General features: G+C 34.4%; 1 protein-coding gene across 2 annotated transcripts in view; it reads left to right on the top strand.

Moving 5' to 3' along the window:
* PACRG (parkin coregulated) overlaps positions 1-26229 on the top strand; it is a 487647-nt gene that overhangs the window by 52690 nt on the left and 408728 nt on the right. For both annotated transcript variants that reach the window (XM_057739446.1, XM_057739447.1), the window contains exon 2: positions 17862-17996. In XM_057739446.1, coding sequence (XP_057595429.1) covers positions 17862-17996 — 135 coding nt within the window. The remainder of the gene's footprint in view (positions 1-17861; positions 17997-26229) is intronic.

Genomic DNA, 26229 nt, shown 5'->3' with positions numbered 1-26229 from the left:
TGAGTAGAGAATTTTAAAAGATTAATGGAAGTAAATATTTGATCACTTATTTTCTTGTCAAACTAAAGATATGTCGATTGTTTGCAAGGAATCTAAAAGAGAGAAAAAGATATTGTTTTCCCTCGTTTGATCTTTGGATAATAAGGAGGTAACTTAATGACTCTTAAAAGCTTGGGACTATTTTCAGAATAATTGAAATCTGACTGAGTTTGCTATAATCATTTTTATAATATTTCTATCAAACAGTTCCTATAGCACTAGGTAAAAAAATCTTGATGGAATACATAAATTTCTTTAACTTTGTAGCATAACTGTATTGGTACATCAAATACTTGACCATGCTTATTATTTATAGGGAACTAAAAACATATCTTTTGAAAGAAAAATCAAATGTTTACCATGAAAATCTGTAATTATGTTGTTTTACAAGGTATAAATTTCTCTAAGGAGCATATTTTTCTTTATAGAGATTAGATTAGGATAAGATTTCTTATATTATATTTAGCTATTTGAAAATTAAATAGTTCATTTCAAATCATATGAATATCATGCATTAATTTACATAAATGACTTTAATTATCTTTCAGTATTATCATCAGATATTAATTTAGACTGTTCTCTTAAATATCTTGGACTTCCTCAATAGAAAATAATTTCCTGTGAATTCTCATTAATTATTTCCACTTATATAACCAAGATGAGATAACTGTGCCAAAAAGATTGGCCAGAGAGAGTGCATATTCATTTAGACCATTCTTAAAAGTATCATAGGAGAGCTTGATTATAATTTAGCGTGATTTGAATTTGGATCACGTCCTCCAAACCTCTATTTCTATATGTATATGGAATAAAAACCTTAACATAAATTAGCCTTTAACGTTGATAGTTTATCACCTCCTGATATTGATACACTGATATTAGGACCAGATTTCAAATAATAGGCAATTATTTTTTATCTGTATGTAGAGAGATTGTACTTTCATATTTTTTTCAGTAGTAAAGTATGCATAAATGATGTCTAAGTGCTTTTAGATGTAACACTATTAGGAAGAAATCTTTGCTTGTTTTCTTTGTGTAATATTGGCATGAGATGAACGTTCTTGAATTGGCAGTGATGTGTTACCACAGGGAATGGAATATGTATATATAACTAAATAATACAGACAAGCAGCCTCATAGACTTTAAAGGTTTTTGTATAGTTTTCCCTTCTTCAGTCCAATTTTAAATATCCTAATGGAGTGTTCTACTGTTTTGTAACAAGTCAACTAATTTTCTTCATTATAATTTTTTTTTTTACTTAGCCATTCCACACAGTTAGTTCTTTTAATCTTTCCTCATAGATCAGTCTTTCTGGCTCCTAAATCATCTATACTGCCCTTTTAAAATCTTATATCTATTCCTTTCCCCAATACATTGTAAACCTGATTTTGCCTCTGCACAAAATTTATTGTACATTCTTAAGTAGGCTAAAGATACAAATTGCTTTCTGGAGGAATGACGCTTTAGCATTAAAATGTCTCTAAGAGTAGTCTTATCTAGATCTGTGTTGATCCGGCTGTGTATCAAAAGACAACTTAAAGCCGGAAAAGATCTGAATAAGTATTTTAAATTACTTTGCACTTCTAAAATATTGTTACATTTTATTGGATAGCTCTAATAAAAGGACAAGATTTATCACTTATAAAACCTTGGTCCTGTATTACTGTGTATTGTCTGGGAAGATTTCTCAAAGGGGAAACATATATATTTCAAGAGGTAGTAAAATAGATTTTTTTTTTTTTGCTTAATATTCATTACTATTGACTTTTTTGAGGAAAAAATGGAATAAAACATAAGTTTCAGGTGTGTGGCATTATAATTTGATATTTGTACATACTACAAGCACCCCAATAAGTCTAATTACCATTTATCACTGTATAGTTGACCCACTTCACTTATTTTGTCTAGCCCTCAATGCCCTTCCCCTCTGCTAACCACCAATCCATTTTCTGTATCTATTAGTTTTACTAGTTTCCTTTTGTTTGTTTGTTTTATTTTCCAGAATCCATATATAAGTGAAATCAGTGATATCTATATTTGTCTTTTCTTTGTTTGACTTCTTTTACTTAGCATAGTATCCGTAAGGTCCATCCATGTTGCACATGGCAAGTTTTCCTTCTTTTTTTATGGCTGAATAGTGTGTATGTATGTGTGTGTGTGTGTGTGTGTTTCTCACAATTTTTTCATCCATTCATCCATTGATGGACACTTCGTTTGTTTCCATATCTTGGCTATTGTAAATAATGCTGCACTGAACATGGGGTGAGTATATATTTTTGAATTATGTTTTCAATTTCTTTGGATAAGTACTCAGAAGTGGAATGCTTGAGCATACAGCAGTTCTATTTTTAATTTGGGAGGAAGTCTTCATACTGTTTTCCATAGTGGCTGCACTAATTTACATTCTCACCAGCACTTGTTCTCTCTTATCTTTTTGATAATAGCCATTCTAACAGGTGATATATCATTGTGGTTTTGATTTGCATTTCCCTCATAATTACAGATCTTGAGCATCTTTTCATGTACTTGTTGGCTATCCATATGTCTTCTTTGAAAAAATCTATTGTGATTCTCTACTTACTTTTTAGTTGAATTTTTTGTGGGTTTTTTTGGTTTTGTGTTTTGCTGTTGAGTTGTTTGGGTTCTTTACGTATTCTGGGTGTTAACCCCTTATTGGGTAAATGATTTGCAGATATTTTCTGCCATTACATGGGTTGCCTTTTCATGTTGTTGATGGTTTCCTTTTTGGGTGCAGAAGGCTTCTAGTTAGATGTAGTCTCACCTGTTTATTTTTGCTTTTGTTGCCTTTGCTTTTGGAGTCAGATTCAAAAATTCAACACCCAAAATGATATCAGGGAGACTCTGTCCATGTTTTTTCTGGGAGTTTTATGATTTCAGGTGTTATCTTCAAGTCTTTGATCTATTTTGAGTTAGTTTTTTGAGTTAAGATAGTGGTCCAGTTTCATTCTTTTGTATGTGGCTGTCCAGTTTTTGCAACACCATTTATTGAAGAAACTGTTCTTTTCCCCATTATGTATTCTTGGCTCCCTTGTCTTTAAATAATTGACCATGTAGGCATAGGTTTTTTTCTGGGCCTTCTGTTCTGTTCCATTGACCTGTTTGTTTTTTTGCCAATACCATATTGCTACACGTTATATGTTATACTATAGCTTTGTAATATACTTTGAAAACAAGGAGTGTGATACCTCCAGGCTTGTTGTTCTTCTTCAAGATTGCTTTGGCTATTTGGGGTCTTTTGTGATTATATACAAATTTTAGAATTATTTGTTCTAGTTCTGTGAAAAATGCCTCAGTTATTTCATCAAATTTGTAGATTGCTTTGGGTAGTGTGGACATTTTAACAATATTAATTCTTCCAATCCATGAGCACAGAGTATTTATCCATTTATTTCTGTCATCTTCAATTTATTTTATCAATGTTATAGTTTTCAGTGTACAGCTCTTTCATCTCCTTGCTTTAATTAATTCCAAGATATTTTATTCTTTTTGATTCAATTATAAATGGGATTGTTTTCTTAAGTTCTCTTTCTGATAGTTAGTTGCTAGTGTATAGAAACACAGCAGATTTACATATATTAATTTTGTGTCCTGCAACTTTACTGAATTCATTTATTAGCTCTGATAGTTACTTGGAGGAGCCTTCAGGGTTTTCCCTGTATAGCATCATGTAATTCACAAATAGTTACTGTTTTATTTCTTTCTTTCCAATTTGAGTGCCTTTTATTTCTTTTTCTGGCCTAATTGCTGTGACTAGGACTTCCAATACTATGTTGAATAAAAGTGATGAGAGTTGGCATCCTTGTCGTGTTCCTGAACTTAAAGCTGATAATGGTTGAGTGTAATGTTAGCTGTAGGCTTGTCATACATGGCATTTATTAGGTTGAGGTACATTTACTCTGTACCCACTCTGTTAAGAGCTTTTATCATAAATGGATGTTGAATTTTTTCAAATGCTTTTTTCTGCATCTACTGAGACAATCATATGATTTTTATCTTTCATTTCATTAATATGGAGTATCACATCGATTGATTTGCAGATGATGAACCATCCTTGCATCACTGGAATAAATCCCAAGTTAGATCTCCTTTGCCAGTCTTTCACATCATCCATTTTGGACCCTTTCACATCATCCATTCTTCTAATTTCAGTCACCTATACCTTCTTTGTATTTTTGCAGTGTTCCTTTTCCCTTTTACTTCTTCCAGTTTCATCTTCATATTTTGACTTTTTTTTATTCCTACTTGTTTTTAGAGTTCTACCAGCTTATGTTTCATTTTCTCCTATCACATTACCATCTCTTTTCTGTTATGGTTCTTGCAATTCTAGTTTTTGATCTTCTTCCATAGAACTGATTGCTTCATCAAGTTTTAAAAATTCTTGGCAGAATTTTTCATGACAATGTTTAATCTTTGCATGGCATTTTTCTTCAGTTGTTAGGTTTTGTTACTCTTTTATACTTTTCTTTCTTGCAGTATTTTTGTTTTGATGCCATGTTAGGTTTTATTTGAGTACTCATCATTGAATAAGTTGGCTTTTCCTAGACTGTAATTTGAAGTAGGTTTCTGGGTCATGTAGAGCAGTGGTCCCCAACCTTTTTGGCACCAGGGACCAATTTTGTGGAAGACAGTTTTTACACAGACAGGAGTGGGGTTGGGGAGAGATGGTTCAGGCAGTAATGCAAGTGATGGGAGGATGGGGAGGGGCAGCTGAAGCTTTGCTCTCTCACCTGCCACTTACCTTCAGCTTTGCGGCCTGGTTCCTAACAGGTATCCATCCGCGGCCCAGGGGTTGGGGGAGGGCCTAATGTAGAAGGTAGCATTCTTTTGGGATTCTTAATCTAAAATTCTTCTCCATCTCTGCTGTCAGAAAGAATGATGGTTGCAAGTATTATTTGTTTATGTATTTATTTTGGTGGCCCTTCTCCTCTGCTTGTCTGATTCCAAATGGATATGAAAGGTCTTCTGCTGTGAGCTCTGTTTGCCCCCATTTTTGCAAACAAGAAACAAAGTTTGCCTTTCATGGAATTTTTCCTCACTCCAAATTATTTTTGTGTTGTTTTCTGGAATCCCTCAGTGATCCCTCATCACTCACCATATTTCATCTCTTTCATTCCTCCCCCAAGACTTTTGCCCTATCTTAGTGAACTTTCAGTGGTCAATTTTTTCTCCTAATTTTATAGTAAATGGAGTTCATACTGTATTTATATGATTCTAGAATAAAAGAAGGAAGAAATCATTTTAACTTCCGAGATTTAGTACTTGCTGGATACCAAGGAAGTAAAGTAGGCTGGGAAGGAAAGCATTTTTTTGACTCCTCCTATATTTCATTGAAAGTCAGGGTTATCTCATATTTTATAGTATGATAAATACAAAGATAAAGTAACATATTTCAAAAGAAAGAGGTGAGGAAATTTCTCACTTAGGTTGTATGGTGTGTATATGTGTATGTGCGTATAAATTGCTCATACAGGTATATGGAATGCTTGTATATAATCCTAATATCTAACAAATTTCAAATCATGCTTACAAATTCTATCAAACGTAATTATCAATACATATATTTATATGAAGTAAATGACATCTATGCAAGAAGAAACACTTCTGAATGTAAAGGAAGTCTGATAAATCTTCTGATTTGTGAGTTGTGAGTGTCTAGTTAGGGTAGGTTAGACAAATGGCCAAGACTAGCTTGTTGCTAATAGAGAAGAGGTTAAGAGTTTATTCTCCATGTGGACTAATTGGCTTTATTTTGGCTACAAGCTGACCTAATGTCAGCTAGCTTTCACAGATGACGATCTTGGCTCAGGAAAAAATGCAATTTATTGACTAAAAAATAAAAATGTAAGGTAGAAAAAAGTAAAAACTTATTGCATTTAGACAGGGAATGATGCATTACTGTCTTTACCTAGGATAGAAATGTGCAAAAACATGTGCACATACTATTTAGGTAGGTCTTCATTTCTTTTTCTTTTCCTTTCGCATTCTTTATTTTTTATTCATCATGGATTTTTTTTTCAATTTTTATTTGTTTATTTTTTGGCCACACCACGTGGCATGTGGGATCATAGTTCCCTGACCAGGGATCGAACCTATGCCCCCTGCAGTGGAGGTGTGGAGTCTTAACCACTGGATTGCCAGGGAAGACCCTCCTTTTGCATTCTTAACATTTCTTTCATGGTTGAATGAACCATGGTAGAAACCAAGGTGGAAAAATCTCAGACTGCTAAGATGCTAATCTTGTATTTATTATGTTGTCTTCCAGTTAAGTTGTAATATGCATGCTTTGTATATATGATAACACACGTTTTTGCACATTTCTTTCTTCCTTCATTTAACCATTAGAGTTTGTAAATTATAATCAGAGTATTTAATATCTCTGCAAATTGTATGAACTTTCAAAGTACTTTATTTTAGAGGAAGCCAGTGGACTGATGGGAAAGCAGAACTCTTTCTTAACCAATATAATTTTTTTCATTGTAAACAATTCTAAAAATTGTTTTGTATTAAATAGCTACTTCTTTCTGGAGAATATCAGTTTGCATCATTCGACACAAGGATTCTTAAGTTTTCTATTAAAATATTCATGATAAGTTAAGATGCAAATGGTAATAGTCTCTTCACATATACAAAAATAACTTTCTTACACTATTCAGTAAGAAATAGCTCTGTTACAAGATACTGAAGGTATATGTTTAAATGTAAACTACTTACCACGCTTTCAGTGTTAAAGGTGTAAGAGGAGTAGAATATATTTTAAACTCTTACCCATTTATATTCTCCTTTCACATTTAGCTCATTCATTTCTTTGGCCTTAGTGTTAGGTGTGACAGTGTATTAGCCAAGCTGTCTCAGTCATTCAGGCATTTTATCAGTTCTACAAGACATGCTAAATAGCACAGTCTAAATTGAAATCTTTGATAACTCTCTGGAGACAATTTGATAGCAGGAATCACACTTGGGCACTTAAATGTGTGGTCTTTTCCCATATTTAGCTTCAGGAAGAAAGCAACTTTTGAGTAAACTTTTTTAGCCTTCAGTTGTCAGGATTTCTCTTTCATCATTTGATTATTGCATCTCATTTTGTTAGGAAAGGCTATTAATCTTTTTTTTTTCCTACAACAAAGAATTTAAAGAACCACCAATGACCATTACTTTAAATAAAATAATTTAAAAGAAAATCATGTAGTCCAACCATTGCTTTCAGAACTATTTTAGATAACAGAGAAAACATTTTGAAATAAACTCATTTCCAAGTGTGTTATAGTTTAGTTATAAATTAAAATGAAATAACTAAAATTTGCTTAGCAATCTTTGGGCTTCCTTTTGTCATACAGTTATTGCAAAAACATCTTTAAGTCAAGTCATTGGATCCTAGCCTGAAAAAGTCTAGAATCCATGAAACTGAGCTTGTTATCAAGATAATAGAGCTGAGAAAAATGTCTTGAGATGTAAACTTGGATGTGTTTCCAAAGCCCCTTTAAATTTTAATTTGTTAAAAGTAAAACAAGAAATTCATGTGCCATTTAAGATTCCTCTTAGCCCTACAAGTAGATAAATTCTCTGATAAAATTGTCCTAAATGTTTGCTGAATTAATAAATACACATGTTAGGTTATAGAGGTGTAGGAAGGATCTTAAAGGTCAGCCCACGTAATTTTTTAATCTGACACATGAGGAAGCTGAGGCTGCAAAGGGTCCAGTCACTTGCCCTTGTTGTAAGGCAGCTCCAAGTTTATGCTTCTTCTGTACTGCATGTATCTTCATGATCCTTTTGGGAACAAGCCAAGATATAATTTATTGTCAAGTTGAAAAGTTAAGTCTAGTACCAAAGTCTAAATTTTTCAATTGAAGTATTTATCCTTTTACTCCATGTTACTCTTTTCAATAACACTATACCTTTCTAGTACTACCTATCTGAAAAATCATATTATAAGCTATTTGAGTTTTTTTGTAATCATCATATGACAAGGCTAATTTAAATGCAACTTATTATAATATTTACAATACTAATATTAGTTTTTATTTATGCTAATTATATTTAAACTAGTGTCTGCAAGCACTTTAGACTAAGATATTTCATTTTAAATATGAAACAAGACTTACATTTTAAGCAAAATTTTCCCATTTATGGAAGTGAATTTCAATATGTGGCTGTTAATATGAGAGGTTTTACATAGAAAAGAAATACATATTGGTCTAATCAATGTTGAATTTTTGGTTATAAACTTGTGGCAATAATTGATAATTACTTAGATGTAACAATAAACAGAAAATCCAGGCAAATTAATTCTGATTTAATAATAACTGGGTTGGCCCAAAGTTTCATTCATTTTTTTTTTTCCGTGAGATGGCTCTAGTAGCGCTTAGTTGTCTTTAACTTCATTTGAAACAATTTGGTTAGATTGTATTGTAACAGCTGTCACATCAGCGTGCATTTAAAAAAAAAATCGAAATTGGTGAATTTTGGTAGCCATTTTAATATTGAAGATGGAAGAAAAAAGCAACATTTTCAGCATATTATGCTGTATTATTTCAAGAAATGTAAAAACGCAGCTGATGCTCACAAAAGATTTGCACTGTCTATGGAGAAGGTGCTGTGACTGATAGAATGTGTCAGAAGTGGTTTGTGAAGTTTCCTGCTGAAGATTTCTCTCTGGACGATGCTCCACAGTCAGGTAGACTAGTTGAAGTTGATAGCAATCAAATTGAGACATTAACTGAGAAAGATCAACGTTATACCACACAGGATACAGCTGACATACTCAAAATATTCAAACCAAGCTTTGAAAATCATTTGCACCAGCTTGGTTATGTTAATCTCTTTGATGCTTGGGTTCCATATAAGTTAAGCAAAAAACCTTCTTGACCGTACTCCCAACATGCAATTATCTACTTAAATGTAATGAAAATGTTCTGTTTTTAAAACAAATTGTGACAGCAATGAAAAGTGGATACTGTACAAATAATGTGGAACCGAAGAGATCATGGGTCAAGCGAAATGAACCACCACCAACAATACCAAAGGCCGGTCTGCATCCAAAATAGGTGATGTTGTGTATATGGTGGGATTGGAAGGGAGTCCTCTATTATGAGCTCCTTCCAGAAAACCAAACGATTAATTCCAACAAGTACTGCTCCCTGGTAGACCAACTGAAAGCAGCACTCAACAAAAAGCATCCAGAGTTAGTTGACAGAAAAATCATACTTCCAGCAGGTAACGCAAGACTGCATGTTTCTTTGATGACCAGGCAAAAACTGTTGCAGCTTGGCTGGGAAGTTCTGATTCATCTGCTGTATTCAGGAGACATTGCACCTTCGGATTTCCATTATTTCAGTCTTTACAAAATTCTCTTAATGGAAAAAAACTCAATTCCTTGGAATATTGTAAAAAGCACCTGGAATAGTTCTTTGCTCAAAAAAATGAAGTTTTGGGAATATGGAATTATGAAGTTGCCTGAAAAATGGCGAAAGGTAGTGGAACAAAATGGTTAATACATTGTTCAATAAAGTTCTTGGTGAAAATGAAAAATGTGTCTTTTATTTTTACTTAAAAACTGAAGGAATTTTTAGCCAACCCAATAATAACTACATAGGTTATAAACAGACAAATCTGTGGTACAACAACCATAATTCTCTAATTATTTCTAAGTAAAATTGTACAGAATTCAGGTTTATAGGAAATTACAATACACTTCTGTCTGGTTCCACTGAAGAGTATAGGTACCTTGAAAGGCTAAATAACATTTTCTAATGAAAAGGAACAATGCCTTAAATCCCAAATATTTTATCTTCTGAGAGTGCAGAATTCTATATATATATTTCTGTGGCACTTATCACATTCTTACTTCTATGGAAGTTTCTAGGGGATATTCTTATCTCTTTTCCTAAGTGATATGTATCTTGAGAATTATGTATTTGACTTATCTTTTTCTCCCCAATAATACTAAGCCTAGTGACTTGGAAATATTATGTATTCAATACATTTTTCAATGAATGAATGATATAGGTAGTATCTATTTTAGAGCCAATTTCTTAACTCTGTTTCTAATTAATAATTCAGTTTATGTTACTGTAAGTTCTTGAATTCAGATTTGTGAGTTTCTAACACTGAAAAATCTATACTTTACTTCACAAGTTCCTCTGGCCATTTTAGATAAGTGTATTAGTTATATGCATATCTCCTATTCTAAAATCATTCCATAAGTGATTAGATAGTTTACAAATTCCAGTATTATAGTCCAATGATATGCTTTTCTCCCCCCATTTCCAGTTACCACTAACTTTACTCTGCTTTAGCAGCTCAGACTTTGACAGGCCACAGAGCAGAGTAACTCGCAAAGAGTGTATCTGGTTTTACTTCATATTCCTTATCCATTCCTCAATGCACTGTAGTCTGGCTTCCACCCCATCATGCCACTACATTGGTTTAATTTTCAGAGGCCTGTCAGTCTTCTTCTTAATTGACCTCCTTGTATCATTAAAACAAAAGAAAACAAAGCGAAACTTGTCCCTCTCAGTCACCAATTTCTGTGATTTACTTGCCTTCCCCATTTGCTTGCCACCATGCTGACTGTTCTTCCTGTTCTCCTGTAGAGATCCAAATCTCCAGGTAGCATCTTGGGTTCTCAGCATCTTCCTCACTGTATACTTTCCCTTTGGAAAAATTTGCCAATTTCTGTAGATTTAACCCAACTACTTGATAATAGACAAACTTTGTTGACAACCTAGATCTCCCTAATTATCTCCGTACAGATTGTTCCAGTGGTTTAATGACCAAGTCTAATTTGTCCCTCAGGCTTACCGTGAAGAACCTAATCCCACTGCAGGGTTGAATATGGCTTGTTAGGAAAGGTTTCTTAGGTGAGGCTGAGGTTTGTGCTTAGTCATGAAGATGATCAGTAGTTTCAGGAGAAGAAGAAGGAGCATAAAAAGGAGTAAAGGGGTGAGAGAGAATAACAGGTTGATGGGGCAGCAAAATCAAGGAGACCAAAGAGAGCAGGGCATGTCTGAGAACTGCCAGTGTTTGGGTATGATTTATGCTTGGGTGCCTGTGGAGAAATGCTGGGGAGAGCAACAGTCAGCTTGCAAATATCTTTGTGTAGCGTGTCAATGGGAAATCATTTATGGATTTTAAATAGATGAGAGATATGATTTAATTAGTCAATTAAAATATTCATTGTGCAGCTGACAAAGGAATGATCTAAACAAGGCAAAGCTGGAGGCAAAAAGAGCAAGTAAAGAGAAAAAACTTTCCTATAAAAAATTTAAAACCTTTAAATGCTAAATAAGTAAAAATGGAAAACGAAATGATAAAGAGATATTTGTTGCAAATGCAAACATGGTTAATATCTTTTAATATAAAAAGCTCATACAAATTGATTTTAATATGGAAAACATGAACATACAGTCACAAAGGTATTCATATAGCATTTATACTGAAATGAGAAAACGTTCATCCTCGTTTGTTAAAGGTAGTAATCCAAATTGAACAACAAGAAGATGTTATGGACTGAATGTTTGTGTCCCCACAAAATTTATATGTTGAAGCCCTAACCCCCAATGTGATGTGTTTGCTGGTGGGGCCTTTGAGAGGTAATTAGGTTTGTATGATGGCCTCATGAGAGTGGGGTCCCTGTGATGGGATTAGTGTAGTGTTCTTACAAGAAGAGGAAAAGAGCCCGGAGCTCGCGCTCTCTCAGCCACACGGATCCAGTGAGAAGGTAGCAGTCTGCAAGCTAGGAAGGGGGTTCTCACTGGGACCTGACCTTGTTGGCACCCTGAGCTCAAATGTCCAGCCTCCAGAACTGGGCAAATAAATTTCTCTTGTTTAAGTCATCCAGTCTATGGTATTTTGTTATAGTAATCCAAGCAGACTAAAACAGAAGACCTATTTAATTAGCAAATAATTTTACCAAGAATCATAAAATATAAATTTTGATCTCATCTCATATTGGGGATTCTTTCTGAAGGAAATAATATAAAATGTGGAAAATGTGATGTCTAAAAATTTTATAATAATGTAATTACAAAAGGAAAGAAATGGAAATAATATACATTCCAAATATAATTGCAGATAGTTGGTGGAATATGGCTTAGCCACAAAAAAATGAATTTTTGATATCAATAGCAACATCAAAACATATTCACTTCCATGTCCTGGCTATTGTAAATAGTGCTGGGATGAACATTGTGGTACATGTTTCTTTTGGGGTTATGGTTTTCTCTGCTATATGCCCAATAGTGGGATTGCTGGGTCATATGGTAGTTCTATTTTTAGTTTTTTAAGGAACCAGTGGGCTGGGATGGGGAAGGCGGGAAGGAGTCACGGGAGGGAAGGGATATGGGGATATTTGTGTAGATGCAGCTGATTCACTTCGTTATACAGCAGAAGCTGGCACAACAGTGTAAAGCGATTATATTCCAATAAAGGGCTTAAAAGAAAAACATATTCACTAAGTGAAAAAGTACACTAAATGGAAAGGATAAAAATGAAAAAATGGTATTTGTATATATGTTTTTGGAAGAAGTCTAGAGAGAAAGCACAAACTTATTAATGGGTGATAGAATAGTAAGTGATTTAATAAGATTTCCCTGCATTCTGCAGATTATTATTTATGTAACTTTAACAAATTGATTATTTGCATCTTTGTAGTCAGGAGCCTGTCTCATCTCTCACCTTTAGATCTCTGCATTCAATTTGTCATGTTCTTTAAGTTCTTCCCAAACCCAACCCTCTAGTACAATGACTGAGGACATGTCCTACAGAGGCAGAGAGATTGGGAGCCAAATATCTTTCCTACTACTTCCTAGTTCTGTGATTTCTGCCAGGTTTTAAATATATCTAAGCTTTGATTTCCTTGTATGTAAGACCATTTCATGTGTGTTTTGTTGAAAACTGAAATGAATGTTTGTAAACAATGAACGCAATATAGGGAGATTTTGTTTTTATTCCTGATGCCACCCTAATTCAAGGTCTTTGCCATCTCATGCTTAGACTACTCCAGTAAAGTTCAGATTGATCATCTTGAGTTCACATTCTCTTGACTCTATGCCATCCTGTTAGGCCTCAGTAGAATAAGCGTCCTAAAATAGGTTACCTACGTCACTTGGAAGTTTTCTGTAGCACTTGCTATTACCATAGGGCCTGACTTTTAAGGACTCCACAGTATGTCCATAAATATTGAATATTTATTAAAACGTGTTTTACCATACAAGGCACTTGTTATTTTTCTTGGCTCTTACTAACAAAAACATTACTATCATAGTGTTTTGTTATACTGTTAAATTGTTATATTGTTAAAACTATTGTAAAAAACCTTACCTGGTAATATCAAGTCACTTTTGTTAATGTTGAGGTGCCCTACCTACCATTACAATCAGATTTATTAACTGTTAATCTTTTGCAAGTATTTTTCTCATTATCTGGTGACCTTAGGTATTGCATTTTTCTGATACAGTAAAACAACTATGGCTGGCAAATAGGACAGTATTGAATTACAATACTCCTTACTTAGAAATCTAGGCTGATGGCAGCAAATTTACCAGTCCTGGGGCTAACATTCTAGTGCCTGAGTAGCCCAGAGAGAGTCCAACTCTGGCCCACCAAATGCTTAACCACAGTGATTTTATGAATCTGAATTTCATGTTGAAATATTTCCTAATGAAATTAGGAAATTAATGTCTTTGCATTTTATTTTCTCAATGTTAGTTTGGCTAAATGGACCAATTAGAAAAACACAATGCAGCTTCCCCACTTGAAGTAAAAGTCTCCTTTCTTTTTCTTTTTTCTTTTTAGAAGCTTCAGTTTATACTAAAAAATAAATCTATTGAAAAGGAAACTTTCAAACTATATGATGAAGAGTTTTAGAGAAACTTAACTTCCTTCCTGCTAATTATTATTAGTTTTGTGACCATATGACAGAGACTGTTCTCGAAGTCCTAAATCCATTACAGCACATTCAATAAATGTAGGCATATAAAGTATTCTGTCATCTGTAGTCACTTCAAAGTGCATTCAATATCTCGGTTCCCAAGTGCATTAGATTTTATTAAAAGCATTCTGCTGCAACATCCATTCTTCCTAATTGGTTTATGGATAGCCCCCACCATTCGGGCAAATCCTAATTGCATTTTCCCACAAATCTAGTTTGATGTATGGTTCCTTATTTACTCTGTATTATTTATAATAAATGGGGATAAAATTCTTAAGACATTAAATAAAATTTACAGCAGTTCTTGTACAAATATGAGAGTTACATAAGGATTCTGAACTGTATTTTTTGCTTGTTTTTAAAGTTGTTTAGTCAAGTTGTATCCATCTGTGTGATTTCCAGTAATAATACCTTTATAACTTTCCCAGAGATTAATTATATTTTACTTGGTTTTCATGTACAGATTTTTAGAAGTAGTTGGAATGAATTATGTGTGGAATATTAAAAAGTACTACGTCCTTCTGTAAGGTTTAAGTGGGCATCTATATATTTGGAAGAGAAAAAAATATTAGGTAGGGATATAGTGACAGAGCATCTGCATAAAATTAGGTAATGCCCCTTTGCATTAACAAGACTAAGTGGTAATATTCTAGTCAGTTTTACAAATTATAACTCTTGAAATTCCAAGAGTTAACTTGGAATGGATCTATAGCAGAATTCAAAGAATCTAGTGTTTAAAAATAAATAAACAGCAGAAATATAAAAACAGAAGATAACAGATACTCAACAAGATTCCCTCACTGTTGGGTCATTGCATATTAGCATGGACAATTTTTGTAAAACTAAGTAAAGACCTAAATGGAACTGTAGATATGGAATCATTTCTCTAGATAGCCCATGAAAATTTATGGGAAGAAAGAGGAAGTGTAAATTATCTCTTAAAATTTATAAAAAGTCTTCCAGGTATCTTAGAGATGTATTCATTATTTGAAAAGTTTGGAAAATTAGAATTTAGAGTTCTGAATCAGAAAGATTGGAGTAGATTAGAATAAGAGATAAAATGGAAAAGGGAAATTGATTTTAAGATAAATACAAAGAAAAAGAAGAAAAATGAATAATCTCAAATTTTAGGTCAGTGAAACAACTGAGAGGCTTGCTGTCAACAGCATAAATAATGACTTGGCATCTAAAAAAAACTGAGAAAGATGGTCAGGATATGATGAGCAGATAAAAAAACCTAAATAATGGTTGTGGCTGAATTTTTTAAATGAGAAATTGTCTTTGCTCTCTACTGGAATAGAAAAGAGGTCCCCAACACCCACAGTGTCAGTGGAGAACACATGGGGGGAGCTCGGACTTCCACCCCAGCCAGCAGTAATAAGAGGCTCTTCTCCCTTCCTGTTGAGGTTGTGTCAGAGGATGCCTTGTGGAGGGACAGGAATTTCACCACTGTGCAGCGGTGATGAGGTCACTTCATCTGTGTTGTCAGGGTGGGGGGCGATAATGAGGCACTGCTATCCTTCCCTGTCAGGGAGGTGACAGTGGAGCCCAGTGGTGCTGAAACTCCCACCTCACCCAGTGTTAATGAGCAGCTGCCTCCACATGGTTCACCTGAGGCCAGGTGGGATACCAGTACTTCTACCCTCACCTGGCAGGAATCAGGTGGCACCTCTCACCTCATTTCTGCTAGAGAGATGTCATAATAAACCAGCTAAAGTAGAAGGCTTAAGATCTAGAGTCTCATAATACAGCAAAGTTCAGATTTCAATAAAAAAATCTGTTGTCACACCAAGAATCAGCAAGACTGTACAGTGAATGAAAAAAGACAATCAATAGATGCCACATACCCCCGGTGCCTGCAAACACCATTCCACGTTCTGTGTCTGTGAGTTCAGGTTTTTTTAGATTCCACAAAAAAGTGAGATCACATAGTATTTGTCTTTCTGACTTATTTCACTTAGCACAATATCCTCAAGGTCTCTCCATGTTTTTCCAGATGGCAGGACTTCCTTCTTTTTATGGCTGAATAATATTCCATTATATATATGTAGTGTGTATATATATATATATGTACCTATTTTCTTTACCCATTAATTTTTTAAAAACATAAAAATGAGGCATCTGTTGACCAGTAATCAGCACTGTATAGCAATACACACACACGTACACATGCACACACCCATACACTATTGCACTATAACCTTCTATAAATATGTATGCATGCTGGCTACACTTTCTTTCTTTAGCGTATGTTCTACCACTTTTTTGGGGGGGGTGTTAAAATGGTGACACGATAGTAGATAGTAATTTTTTGAATGTAACTTGGCAATATAAAAAATTGTCAATTCTTCATCGGTTCCCAAAAATGTGATTCAAAATTCATTCAAAATTGCAAAAGTCCAGGAATGACACCTCTACAGTTTCCATTATACTAATATTGTTGAGAATGTCCCCCTTTATGTGTAGCGCTGAGTTCGGAGCTCTGCACACAGTAGTTGCCATACACATATGGTCACTTAACAATTGAATGAATTTGGCTGAAAATGGTGGCTAATAATACTAATACCAGAGCAAACTGCCAGTCTTCAGTAAGTAGGAGAAAATCCTGCTTCTCCACTGCCCAGTGTCATCTTTTTGCTCATGTAATCATTTGCTGGGGGTAATGTGCTACGTAGTGAAGAACATTTTAAACTCCAATCAATGCCTGTGTGTTACTTCCCTCTTCAATTCCACTTCAGCATTTAATCATTTTAATAAGATATTGCTTCATACCCCACTCAGTTTCTAACATTAGTCTTTATGTGTGCTCCAGATAAAATGTATCTGTCATTATCTATCTGTTATATTAGATATATTTTATGTATACTTTGTTAAAATTAAAGTTTTTCACACCGCTATTAAATGACAATATGGCATAAAATAACCTGAAATATTAAGATAGTAGGTAAATTATTTGCTATCTTGTCTATATTAAGCATTGACAAAATAATTGTTTTTATTAAACTAATAAATGACTAATATTTACCTTTTTATTTTACAGACAGGTGAAGATACTAATGCTTAGGCTATATGTAAGGAACAATACAGTGGACTATCATTTTCTAAAAAGTTCACTAATCACTTTGAATTCTGTAGCCTATGAATTAGTTCATATGTAAATAATGCAGATTTAAAAGTTGTACTCAATGTGAATAATTCAATATGAAATGTTTCTTCTTTGATAAAAATCACAATTTGGCAGATGAAAGATTCTCATATAATCTCTTCTAGTGCTTCTTTCTCATAAATTCATGTTATCAAATGTATGCTATACACACAGTAGACCACCATTTTTTCTAAATCTTTCATTTATCATTACTTAATTATATATCACATTTTTATGGTTTCGTTAATATTCATAACATGAGAACATATCCTACCATTTTGTTTATACAGAAAGATTTAAAGGAGATATTTTAAATGTATTTCTTAGTATTCCACAAAATATATCAGACCTGAGATTAGAATTTGCAGTTATTATGAATCTTAAAAGTTTTAACGCTGTGAACTTAGTTGCTTCTCTTAAAAGGTTTTCCTTAAACAAAAGTTCAGGCTTTTTTTCCTTATAAAGTGATGTTTTTAAAGTGACATTTTCTAGGAATGCTTTGTAAAGTAGCTTGAAATAAAGTAAATCCTTAATAGTGATTATAAAATAATTTTCTTCTCTAAATGTTTGTATTAGTGAGATTTCTGTTGTCTATTATTAAGATAATTTGGTTTTTCTTCCAGAACATTTTATACAAAATGAAATTTATAAAAGCCAAAGTCTTTTCACTCTGCATTTTCCAATGTGTTTTTAAACCTGATTCCTTTTTTTTTTTTTCTTTGAAGGTGAGAGGCCCTCCAACTGCAGGTGCATTTAAAGAAAGACCAACCAAGCCCACAGCATTTCGAAAATTTTATGAACGAGGAGACTTCCCAATTGCCCTTGAACATGATTCGAAAGGAAACAAAATAGCGTGGAAGGTAAGTCAGGACACAGCTGGGAGGACCAGCTGTGCTCCCTGTAGAAGTGACATCTCCCAATGCCAAACAAACTTGTCTGATAAGTAAATAAGCTGGAGTGATTTCACAGTGAATGGAAGATGGTGGGTAAGCTTGTAGAAAAAGCCCCCCTGTGTCAGCTGTCCACCTTGACTAACAATTAAATTATAGGCTGCAAAAGAGAAAATGACAGAGTTGCTTTGCCTTAGAGAATTGTGTGCTGACCAATTCATCTCTATTTTTATGAGAACCTGGCATCCCAGCCTGTTTCAGGCGGTCCATCAAATGATGGAACTGGTGGCTGGATGCGGAGAACAACAGCCATTTATCTCCCCCAAATTTCACCTTCCTGCAGGACACTTCCAAATGGAAGCTTTAATTACCTAAATGGATAGGTCAAGACTGTCTGCTCCCTGGAAATGCAGAGTGGAATACAAAAGAAGGCCGGTTCTCTCAGCCGCCCTCTCCTCTCTGTCTGCAGCACGTGTCAGCCAGCTCAGTGGCTGTCATACGTGCCCTGTTAGAGGCTGACCTCCGCCGCTGAAACCATTACAGCACTGACATTTTTCTGACAAAAGGTTAATTGGCTTCAAAATAAATGTATTGCCTAATGACTCCATTCTAATGTGGCTTTCTTTCTAAAAGGCTCACTGATGTTATTTGTAAAAACTTGCCAATCTCTTAACTGGAGAAGGCTTTTACATTTAATTTGAAAAACGAATGCTGATCTCTAACCAGTTTCTGCTATTTAATTATTTTTTGTTATCAAGGACTTTGCTGTAGGTGATATTTACCAGCTGAAAGGGCTTCTCTGCCTAAAGACAGAAAAGCAGTTGCACATATGTGAGCATCACATCACGGTAAGGAACATAAAAGGCTTTGCCAAATATCATTTTAAACTTAGCAATTGACCCATATAACAAAAAAGCCCCACATTAGTGTCTGAAGGGCGAACGTCAGGGTTATTTGTAATTAGTAACAAATAAGTTTATGTTGAAAAATAAAAATGATCCAAGCATAGAGTTTATCAAAGTAAATAGCTTAGAAGGATTTATTAAATTAACCTTTTCCTTCTCTTATGGAAAAACTGAAAGAATTGTTTGCATTATTTCTAGAATGTCTTTAAATGTTTTCATATAATTATCAAATATTTTGAAATCTTGAGCAGTCACATGATATCCAGTTATTGAACTTAGAATTATTAAAAATTGGCAAGAGAAATCTGATGGTATCCTTGTTATTAAGTTTTGTCATAATTTTTTTAGGAGAATGAAGGACATTATTATCTTGGTTTTAATCATCTCCTAAAATTTGCATTTCATACTTGAAAATATGCATAATGAGAAAAAATTTATAGCAAGTATAACTAACTTAAATATTTTAGTCTTAAAAACTTTAATTTGGGGATTTGTTTGTATTCGCTTAGTTACGTGGATTTTGTGTTTGTCTGTGTACCAATTCATGCATGATAACATAGTGGAGGTTCTTAAGAACTTGATTCCTTTTGAGTAAAAGAAAGAATATGCTATACTTCTTTATAAAAAGTGAGTGTTTTTTGGTGTTTTAAGTAATTTTAGCGCATAAAAATTGTACTGATAAAAAGAATTCATAGATTTTTTTTGACCTGTTTGGATAATCTTGTGAGTGACTTTTAGAAATGTCAAGAGACTAGAAAAATTCATTTTGAAAATAAAAATATAGGATGAATCATTTTGCTTTATCTTTGATAATCCAACAGTCAGATGGGATATAAATTGCTTTTCTTTTTTCTAACTATATTAATTCTTTTAAGCTACTATTGACTATTGTACTGATTCAGCAAGCTAAAAAGTCAGAATAAAGAGGAAGCAGTTTATTTGCTGCCACTGGTAGGATAATAGCATACATTTAAAGAAACATCTCATCCTATCACCGGTAGGCTTGTATCTTTTAAAGTTTTACCAATCAGATTTCAATTGTACTACTGTAATGTTGAAGATAAGACATTAAAATTATTAAGCACAGGCTGTGAGCAATCCCTCAATATATTCATATTTATTCCTTGGCACATGTACTATGGGGAAAGTCTGGTACTTGGTAAGACCAGAGGGCTTCTTTTAGGATGCCATTTCTAAGGAAGGGACCTCGAATGTTGAAGGAAGCAGGGTTCCTCATGTACCCCACAGAAAACAAACTAACCAAACAACCCCAGACCCCGCACTGTACTTCCCTACGTGTGGACAGAGCCCTGGTCAAGCAAATGTCTCATCTCATGTCATAGCTCGTCCCTCGAGGAAGGCTCCTGGGTAGCTCTGATTCCCAGGAAAATGCCTGTCCTCTTTCCACACTCCCTGGGACTCCAAGAGCAGTGGTGAGTGCCTGAAATGGTGCGTATAATTCAGTGGCAAGGAGATCCATTTCCTTTATCAGAATTTCAAGAAGCCTGAAAGACCAAGAAGTCTCTGCCCTAAACCCTGATGAAGGCTTTCCCAGCAGCTCAGGCTCATTCCAGTCTGTGAAGTTGCTGAGAGAGAATCCCTGCCCAGGACCTCAAATTCCCCCTCTTCTCGTTTTGGATTAGCTGACCCTATCTTCACCATATTAGAAATCACCATACATTCTCGAAATAACAAAGGCACTCCACAGTAATACCTAATAAATGGCTTACCGAAGTCAGAATGTAGAAGTAAGAGAGACAGGCAAATGTCTTTACAAGGTTAGGTTTCTCAATCCACATCCTGAACTACCATCATAGTTTCGGGCACAGGAAATGGTCATTTGTTCCACATGTCAAAACAACAGGGCAGACCAAATGCCACAAACCATGCAGTTTTGTGTATTCCTTGTGGTATCCGAGCACTGTCTAATGCAGCTTTCTGCAGCGGTGGAAATGTTTGGCATCTGTACTGTCTAATACATTACAAGTAGCCATATGTGGCCATTAAGCACTTGAAATGTCCCCAGTGAGACTGAGGAACTAAATTTTGAATTTTAATTAATTTTAATTTAAATAGCCACATGGTTACCATATTGGACAGTGCTATTCTAGATTAAGATAATGGCAGTCAAAAATAAATGCCTGAACCTGCTAGCCAGATAGGAGACTATAGCTATGTGAGAATTATTATTAAAATGAAAAAATAAGACTGTACATGTATCTTTGTCATGGCTGTGCTTATCATACATTCCTTGGTTAACATGAAAAAGTTTTGCAAAATATTTGTAGTGAAATTTTCTATACACTTATCAGTGGCAAGTTAATGATCTGTGAAAGATGAAGAGATCTAATCTAGATTATGAAATCTACCAGATAGGCTCTGCATACTTCTCTATTTTTAAATACGCATTTTCTAAATACAGGTGAAAAACTCTTGCTTATCAATGCTTGAATCCATTACAAAGCACACTAATCACTCTAGACATTTAATCTGCTTACATTTCTGCATTTCTCTTGACTCTGCTAATGTTCAGGAAACATGACTTTGTTCTGTTAATGATATGTTGATTATCTAGAGTAGAGGCGACAGAGGGGATCAAGAGCTGAGCCTTCTGAATACGTTACAAAGCAGGTGATCAGCATGAACAGTGGACATTTAAAAATTGTTTCCAAACCTTAAATTTCCATTGTTCCATCTCCTGTACTTTTGTGATGTGAGCCATACTTGTTACTTAATGAGGAGCAAAATATGAATCATGGGTGCCCTATGAAAGGCACTGTTTTATTATAAATTGTAACTCCAAGACATTATTTTAAAATTGTGTGAGAGTACTATTTTATACTATTCAATATAGACCTTGGGAGAAAGAGTTGAAGAAAAATATAATAGTCACATTGGATTTTAAAAAATAACTATATGGTATTATAAACCATTCACTTTCTTAAAATTTATTTTATTTTTGGCTTGCGTTGGTTATTTGTTGTTGCACACAGGCTTTCTCTAGTTGTGGTGAGGGGGAGCTACTCTTCGTTGAGGTGCACAGATTTCTCATTGTGGTGGCTTCTCTTGTTGCAGACCATGGGCTCTAGGCAGGCAGGCTTCAGTAGTTGTGGCACGTGGGCTCACTAGTTGTGGCTCGAGGGCTCTAGAGCCTAGGGTCAGTAGTTGTGGAGCCTGGGCTTAGTTGCTCCATGGCATGTGGGATCTTCCCGGACCAGGGATTAAACCCATGTCCCCTGCATGGGCAGGTGGATTCTTAACCACTGCACCTCCGGGGAAGCCCAAACCATTCACTTTTTTTGATGAACTAAGATGAAAACAGCTATAACTACACTAAGGTGGCTCTAAATTTCTTTACTCTATAGAGCTTTTGGTGTAGTAGGTATTAGTTGAAATCACCTTTCTCCATCTGTCCTTGATACTGTGCTATGTGACAGAATGTGACATGCACGGGCATGCACTGAGAGTCTTGTTTTCCACTAAATTTCTAATGAACATGCTTAAGGATGTTCCAGGTATTAGAAAGGATTGAATAAGAAATAGACATTAACTGTCTAGCCAAATCAAGATATAATACAAACCCTATTACAAATGAGACTAAAATCACAAACCTTCAAATTGTCTCAAAATGGGAAAATCTCAAAATGGACTTGTACTTTGCCTCAAATCCCCCTCCCTCAGCACCTTATAACCTCTCATTTGGCAATGTCGTGGTGGCATTGTCCAAAGTAGCATAGCTCCCTGGGGCATTTCTGCATTCTTGTTTTCTTATCCTTTATTTGAGATGTAAATGATCTTTGGTAGCCAGTTATATTGAAATAAAATGAATAAAGCCAGAACTACCTGCCTATGATGCACACAGGCAGGTACAGGTGAGAATGGACTTCAGGTGGCCTCTCCTCACTGCCAAAAATGTATCTCTCTCACTGGCCTATTGGAGATGAATATAATTTCACCACTGAAGCATACTTCTCTGAGGTTAATGTTATTAATTATACAGTTACTTATTGATTAAAACTTGGATCACACAACTTTGTTTTTTTGATTAAAAAGTTAATTCATAAGTCAACATTAATTAGGTAACTAAAAACACACTTTTCTGTTTTTTTTAACCAGTGTATTCATTTATATATTTTATCTCACTTTAATACTAAAAGGTTTTAATTTGCTTTACAAAGAACTATAAAATACAGAAATTTAGCATATAGTAGGAAAGATGAGAGAAAAATGGAAACCAGATAGGGCTTACAATGGAGCTAATATCAAGGCTAATAAAAATAATGTATCCTAGAGACTTCACAGGTAGGGACTCTGTTCCTAGTTTGTTCACACTTGTATCCCAGTGCAGTGCCTGGAAGAGTATCTGGAACAGAGTGGGTGCCCAGTGATGCATATTGAATGAATGTAAAGCATCCTGCAACTGGTTACCCCTAAGTTTTACTTCTCTAGACACTGTTTCGTGACCATGCTTCTCACTCCCTAGGCCTTACTGTCATCTGTGATGACCATGTACTGAATGACTGGTGTGGCTGTTTTTAATTGGGAGCTCTGAAAAAGTTTGTTTCACAATTACTAAAATAACTATATTTTGAGATGTTCATGAAATACTTCAAAGAACAAACATTGATTAGAAATTAGCCATAGAGACCAAGTCTTCTGGTAGCAAATTAAGATTAGCACCAGCAAGTTAATTTGAATGCACAGTCCAGAGTTATATACAATAATTTCTGTAGGTTGAACTTTTAGCTTGAAAATGCTTAGATTATATGTAATGTTTCCCAATGATTACCAATTTCTTAAATTTCTTAAATTCCAAAATGACAAATTTGTTTTCCTTTCTAAATGACTAAGAATGTATGTCCAAATAAAGAAAATTCTGTGTATAAGTTAATTAAATGCCTAAATGTGTTTTAAAAATTTCTACTATTGGTGGCTGGACAATACCTTCAATTCTGTCTCAACCCCCTAGTTGCTAATACTCATGTATGACTCTATTCAGAATTTTTTCTCCAGTATGTTCTCTTTAATTTTCAGTTCTTAGAGGCATTGGTATTCATGAACTATTAAAAGCTCTGTCAATGTGACTGTTTTCATTGACATAACTGATAATTTCCTACCAGGAAAAACATTTATTGAATATAATTATTATAAAATGTGCACTAATTTTCTTACAATTAAAATCAACCCCAAACCATGATAGCTCATTATCTGTAAATACTACTGCATTTTAAAGTAAGTCACACTGTGATATGATACCTGATCCATTAACCCTCAGTATATTGTTCTCAAAACTCTATAATTTTGATTAGTAATTTAGACTTCTGGTGCCTTCAATTTCTTAATGTTTCAGTTTCTCAAGGATTCAAAAAATTAATGCTGTATCTATTACCCTGTCATGGAAAATCAATATTGATCTTTAAAATCTTACAGGCAAATTTATTTGAGTTGAATAATTTGTTTCACATGAAGAAGAAGGAATGTATTCTTGGAATTGTCCTGGGCTTCTGTTTCTTTTGATAACTGCCAAAGCTTGAGTTTGGATAACAGGCCTTAGTAGAATTTGTAAGGTAAATTTTACAAGAGAAGTGACAATTTACCTGATTTTTGTACAAGAGAGCTGCTACATTTCCACTATTAATTCCTCTGTGCTTAATTAATAGACAGAGCTTATTCTAGAAGTCTTAAAAAAAATAATCCTCTGGCAATTACTCTGTGTATTTTGGAGGAGGGGACTGCATGCACAATTAATGCCATTCTTTTATTTGATGTGAATTGCTGTGTCTAGAAGTGTACAGCATGAAAATACAGCCATGTATCAGAAATAACTTTAATTTAAATTGGTTAGGTGACCTCTGAAAGCTAGATGCAAGGTTTTCTGCTGAATGGGCTGGTGCTCCCTGCTGCCTGTATAATTTATGTGAGAAATTAGTGTGAATGGTTCACTTTTATGGAGCACTGCTGCTTGTAGCAAGCCTGCAGAAACAATTTTCCCCCAAGCGTCCATCTGTTCTTCAAACTAGGGCATATGCCATCTCATCGAGCTTGAAAGTCAACTGATTTATAACTCCTGGAAAGTGCGTAGATTGAAAAGAAAGGTCGGCCGCTGCTATGTGACAGTGATTTGGTAGGCATCGGCTAAAGACAATTCACATTACCAGGGGCCCGAGGGAAACAACTGTGCTATAAGTTTCATCTCAGTGGACAGACATCTAGAAGAAAAACAAATCACTCCTGCTTTTCAAGTTACACAGCCCCTGCTGTTGAAAAGTAGGCGTGGTCTTGGTAGTACAAGGGTGCCACCCCTAAGATACCTTATCACCATCCCAAGAAGAAGTGGGATTGTTGCACCCTCCCAGTGATAAATGTTGCCATCTCATGAATATCAATACTCTAATCTTTAAAGCAAAAATGTGTATTGCTGCTTTTCAGAAAGTTTGGTTTGGGGACACAGTCGGATTTTGATTTTTTTTTTTTTTTTTGGTATCTGCCTGGAAGGCGAAATTCCCTATCTGTTCCAATTAGGAATTTAATGAATGGTTCCCTCTCTGTCTTATCACTTGTCACATATCCCATCTCTTACTGAAGCACTTTTGAGATCAAAAGTGCTTTGACAGGTGACAAATGGAATCAGATTGATGGTATGACTGTAAAAAAAAAAATCAATGTTTGATGTTTTTATTTGGAGTGGTCAGTGTCTTTTTATATTTGAGGCTTCTAGATACTTAGTAAATTTTCAACCCCCTAAAGTTATATTAGTTTCTCCTTTTCTTTCAGTTAAAACCTAAATAAAGTATTAATGAATAATCATATCAATTTTAACACATAGGCAACAGTTTCAGGAAATTATATTTTACCTTTATCAAAAGAAGGTTATCCTGGCTTTGAAAATTCTATGCAGAAATTAATACTGGTAGAATAATCAGTTAAATTCATGTAAAAAATATAAATTTTATCCTTATTATTGCTTATAATATTAAATATATACATTTTATTTTATAAAATAAAAAATATTGAAAAGTGGAAGGAATAAATGAATCCATCATCTTTCCTGTCTTACCTTTCTTCTGCACAGCTGCGATAATAGTATATATAATAGTTTGTAAAAAATATTTGTCATTATATGGTATGTGAAAATTGTATGCATTTATTCTTAGATTTTCTGACTTTTTCTAGTTTAAAATAATAGATGCTTATTTTAGAATATTTTGAAAATGAACAAAATGTACACACAAGATAACACTCATCAGAAGATAACCACTTTTAGTATACTGTTTTAGTTCAGTCTGTCTTCTGCATGT

This window comes from Hippopotamus amphibius, chromosome 6, assembly GCF_030028045.1.
Source record: "Hippopotamus amphibius kiboko isolate mHipAmp2 chromosome 6, mHipAmp2.hap2, whole genome shotgun sequence".
Lineage (NCBI taxonomy): Eukaryota > Metazoa > Chordata > Mammalia > Artiodactyla > Hippopotamidae > Hippopotamus > Hippopotamus amphibius.
The sequence above is the reverse complement of the archived record's forward strand: the minus strand, read 5'-3'. Positions and strand labels throughout refer to the sequence as shown.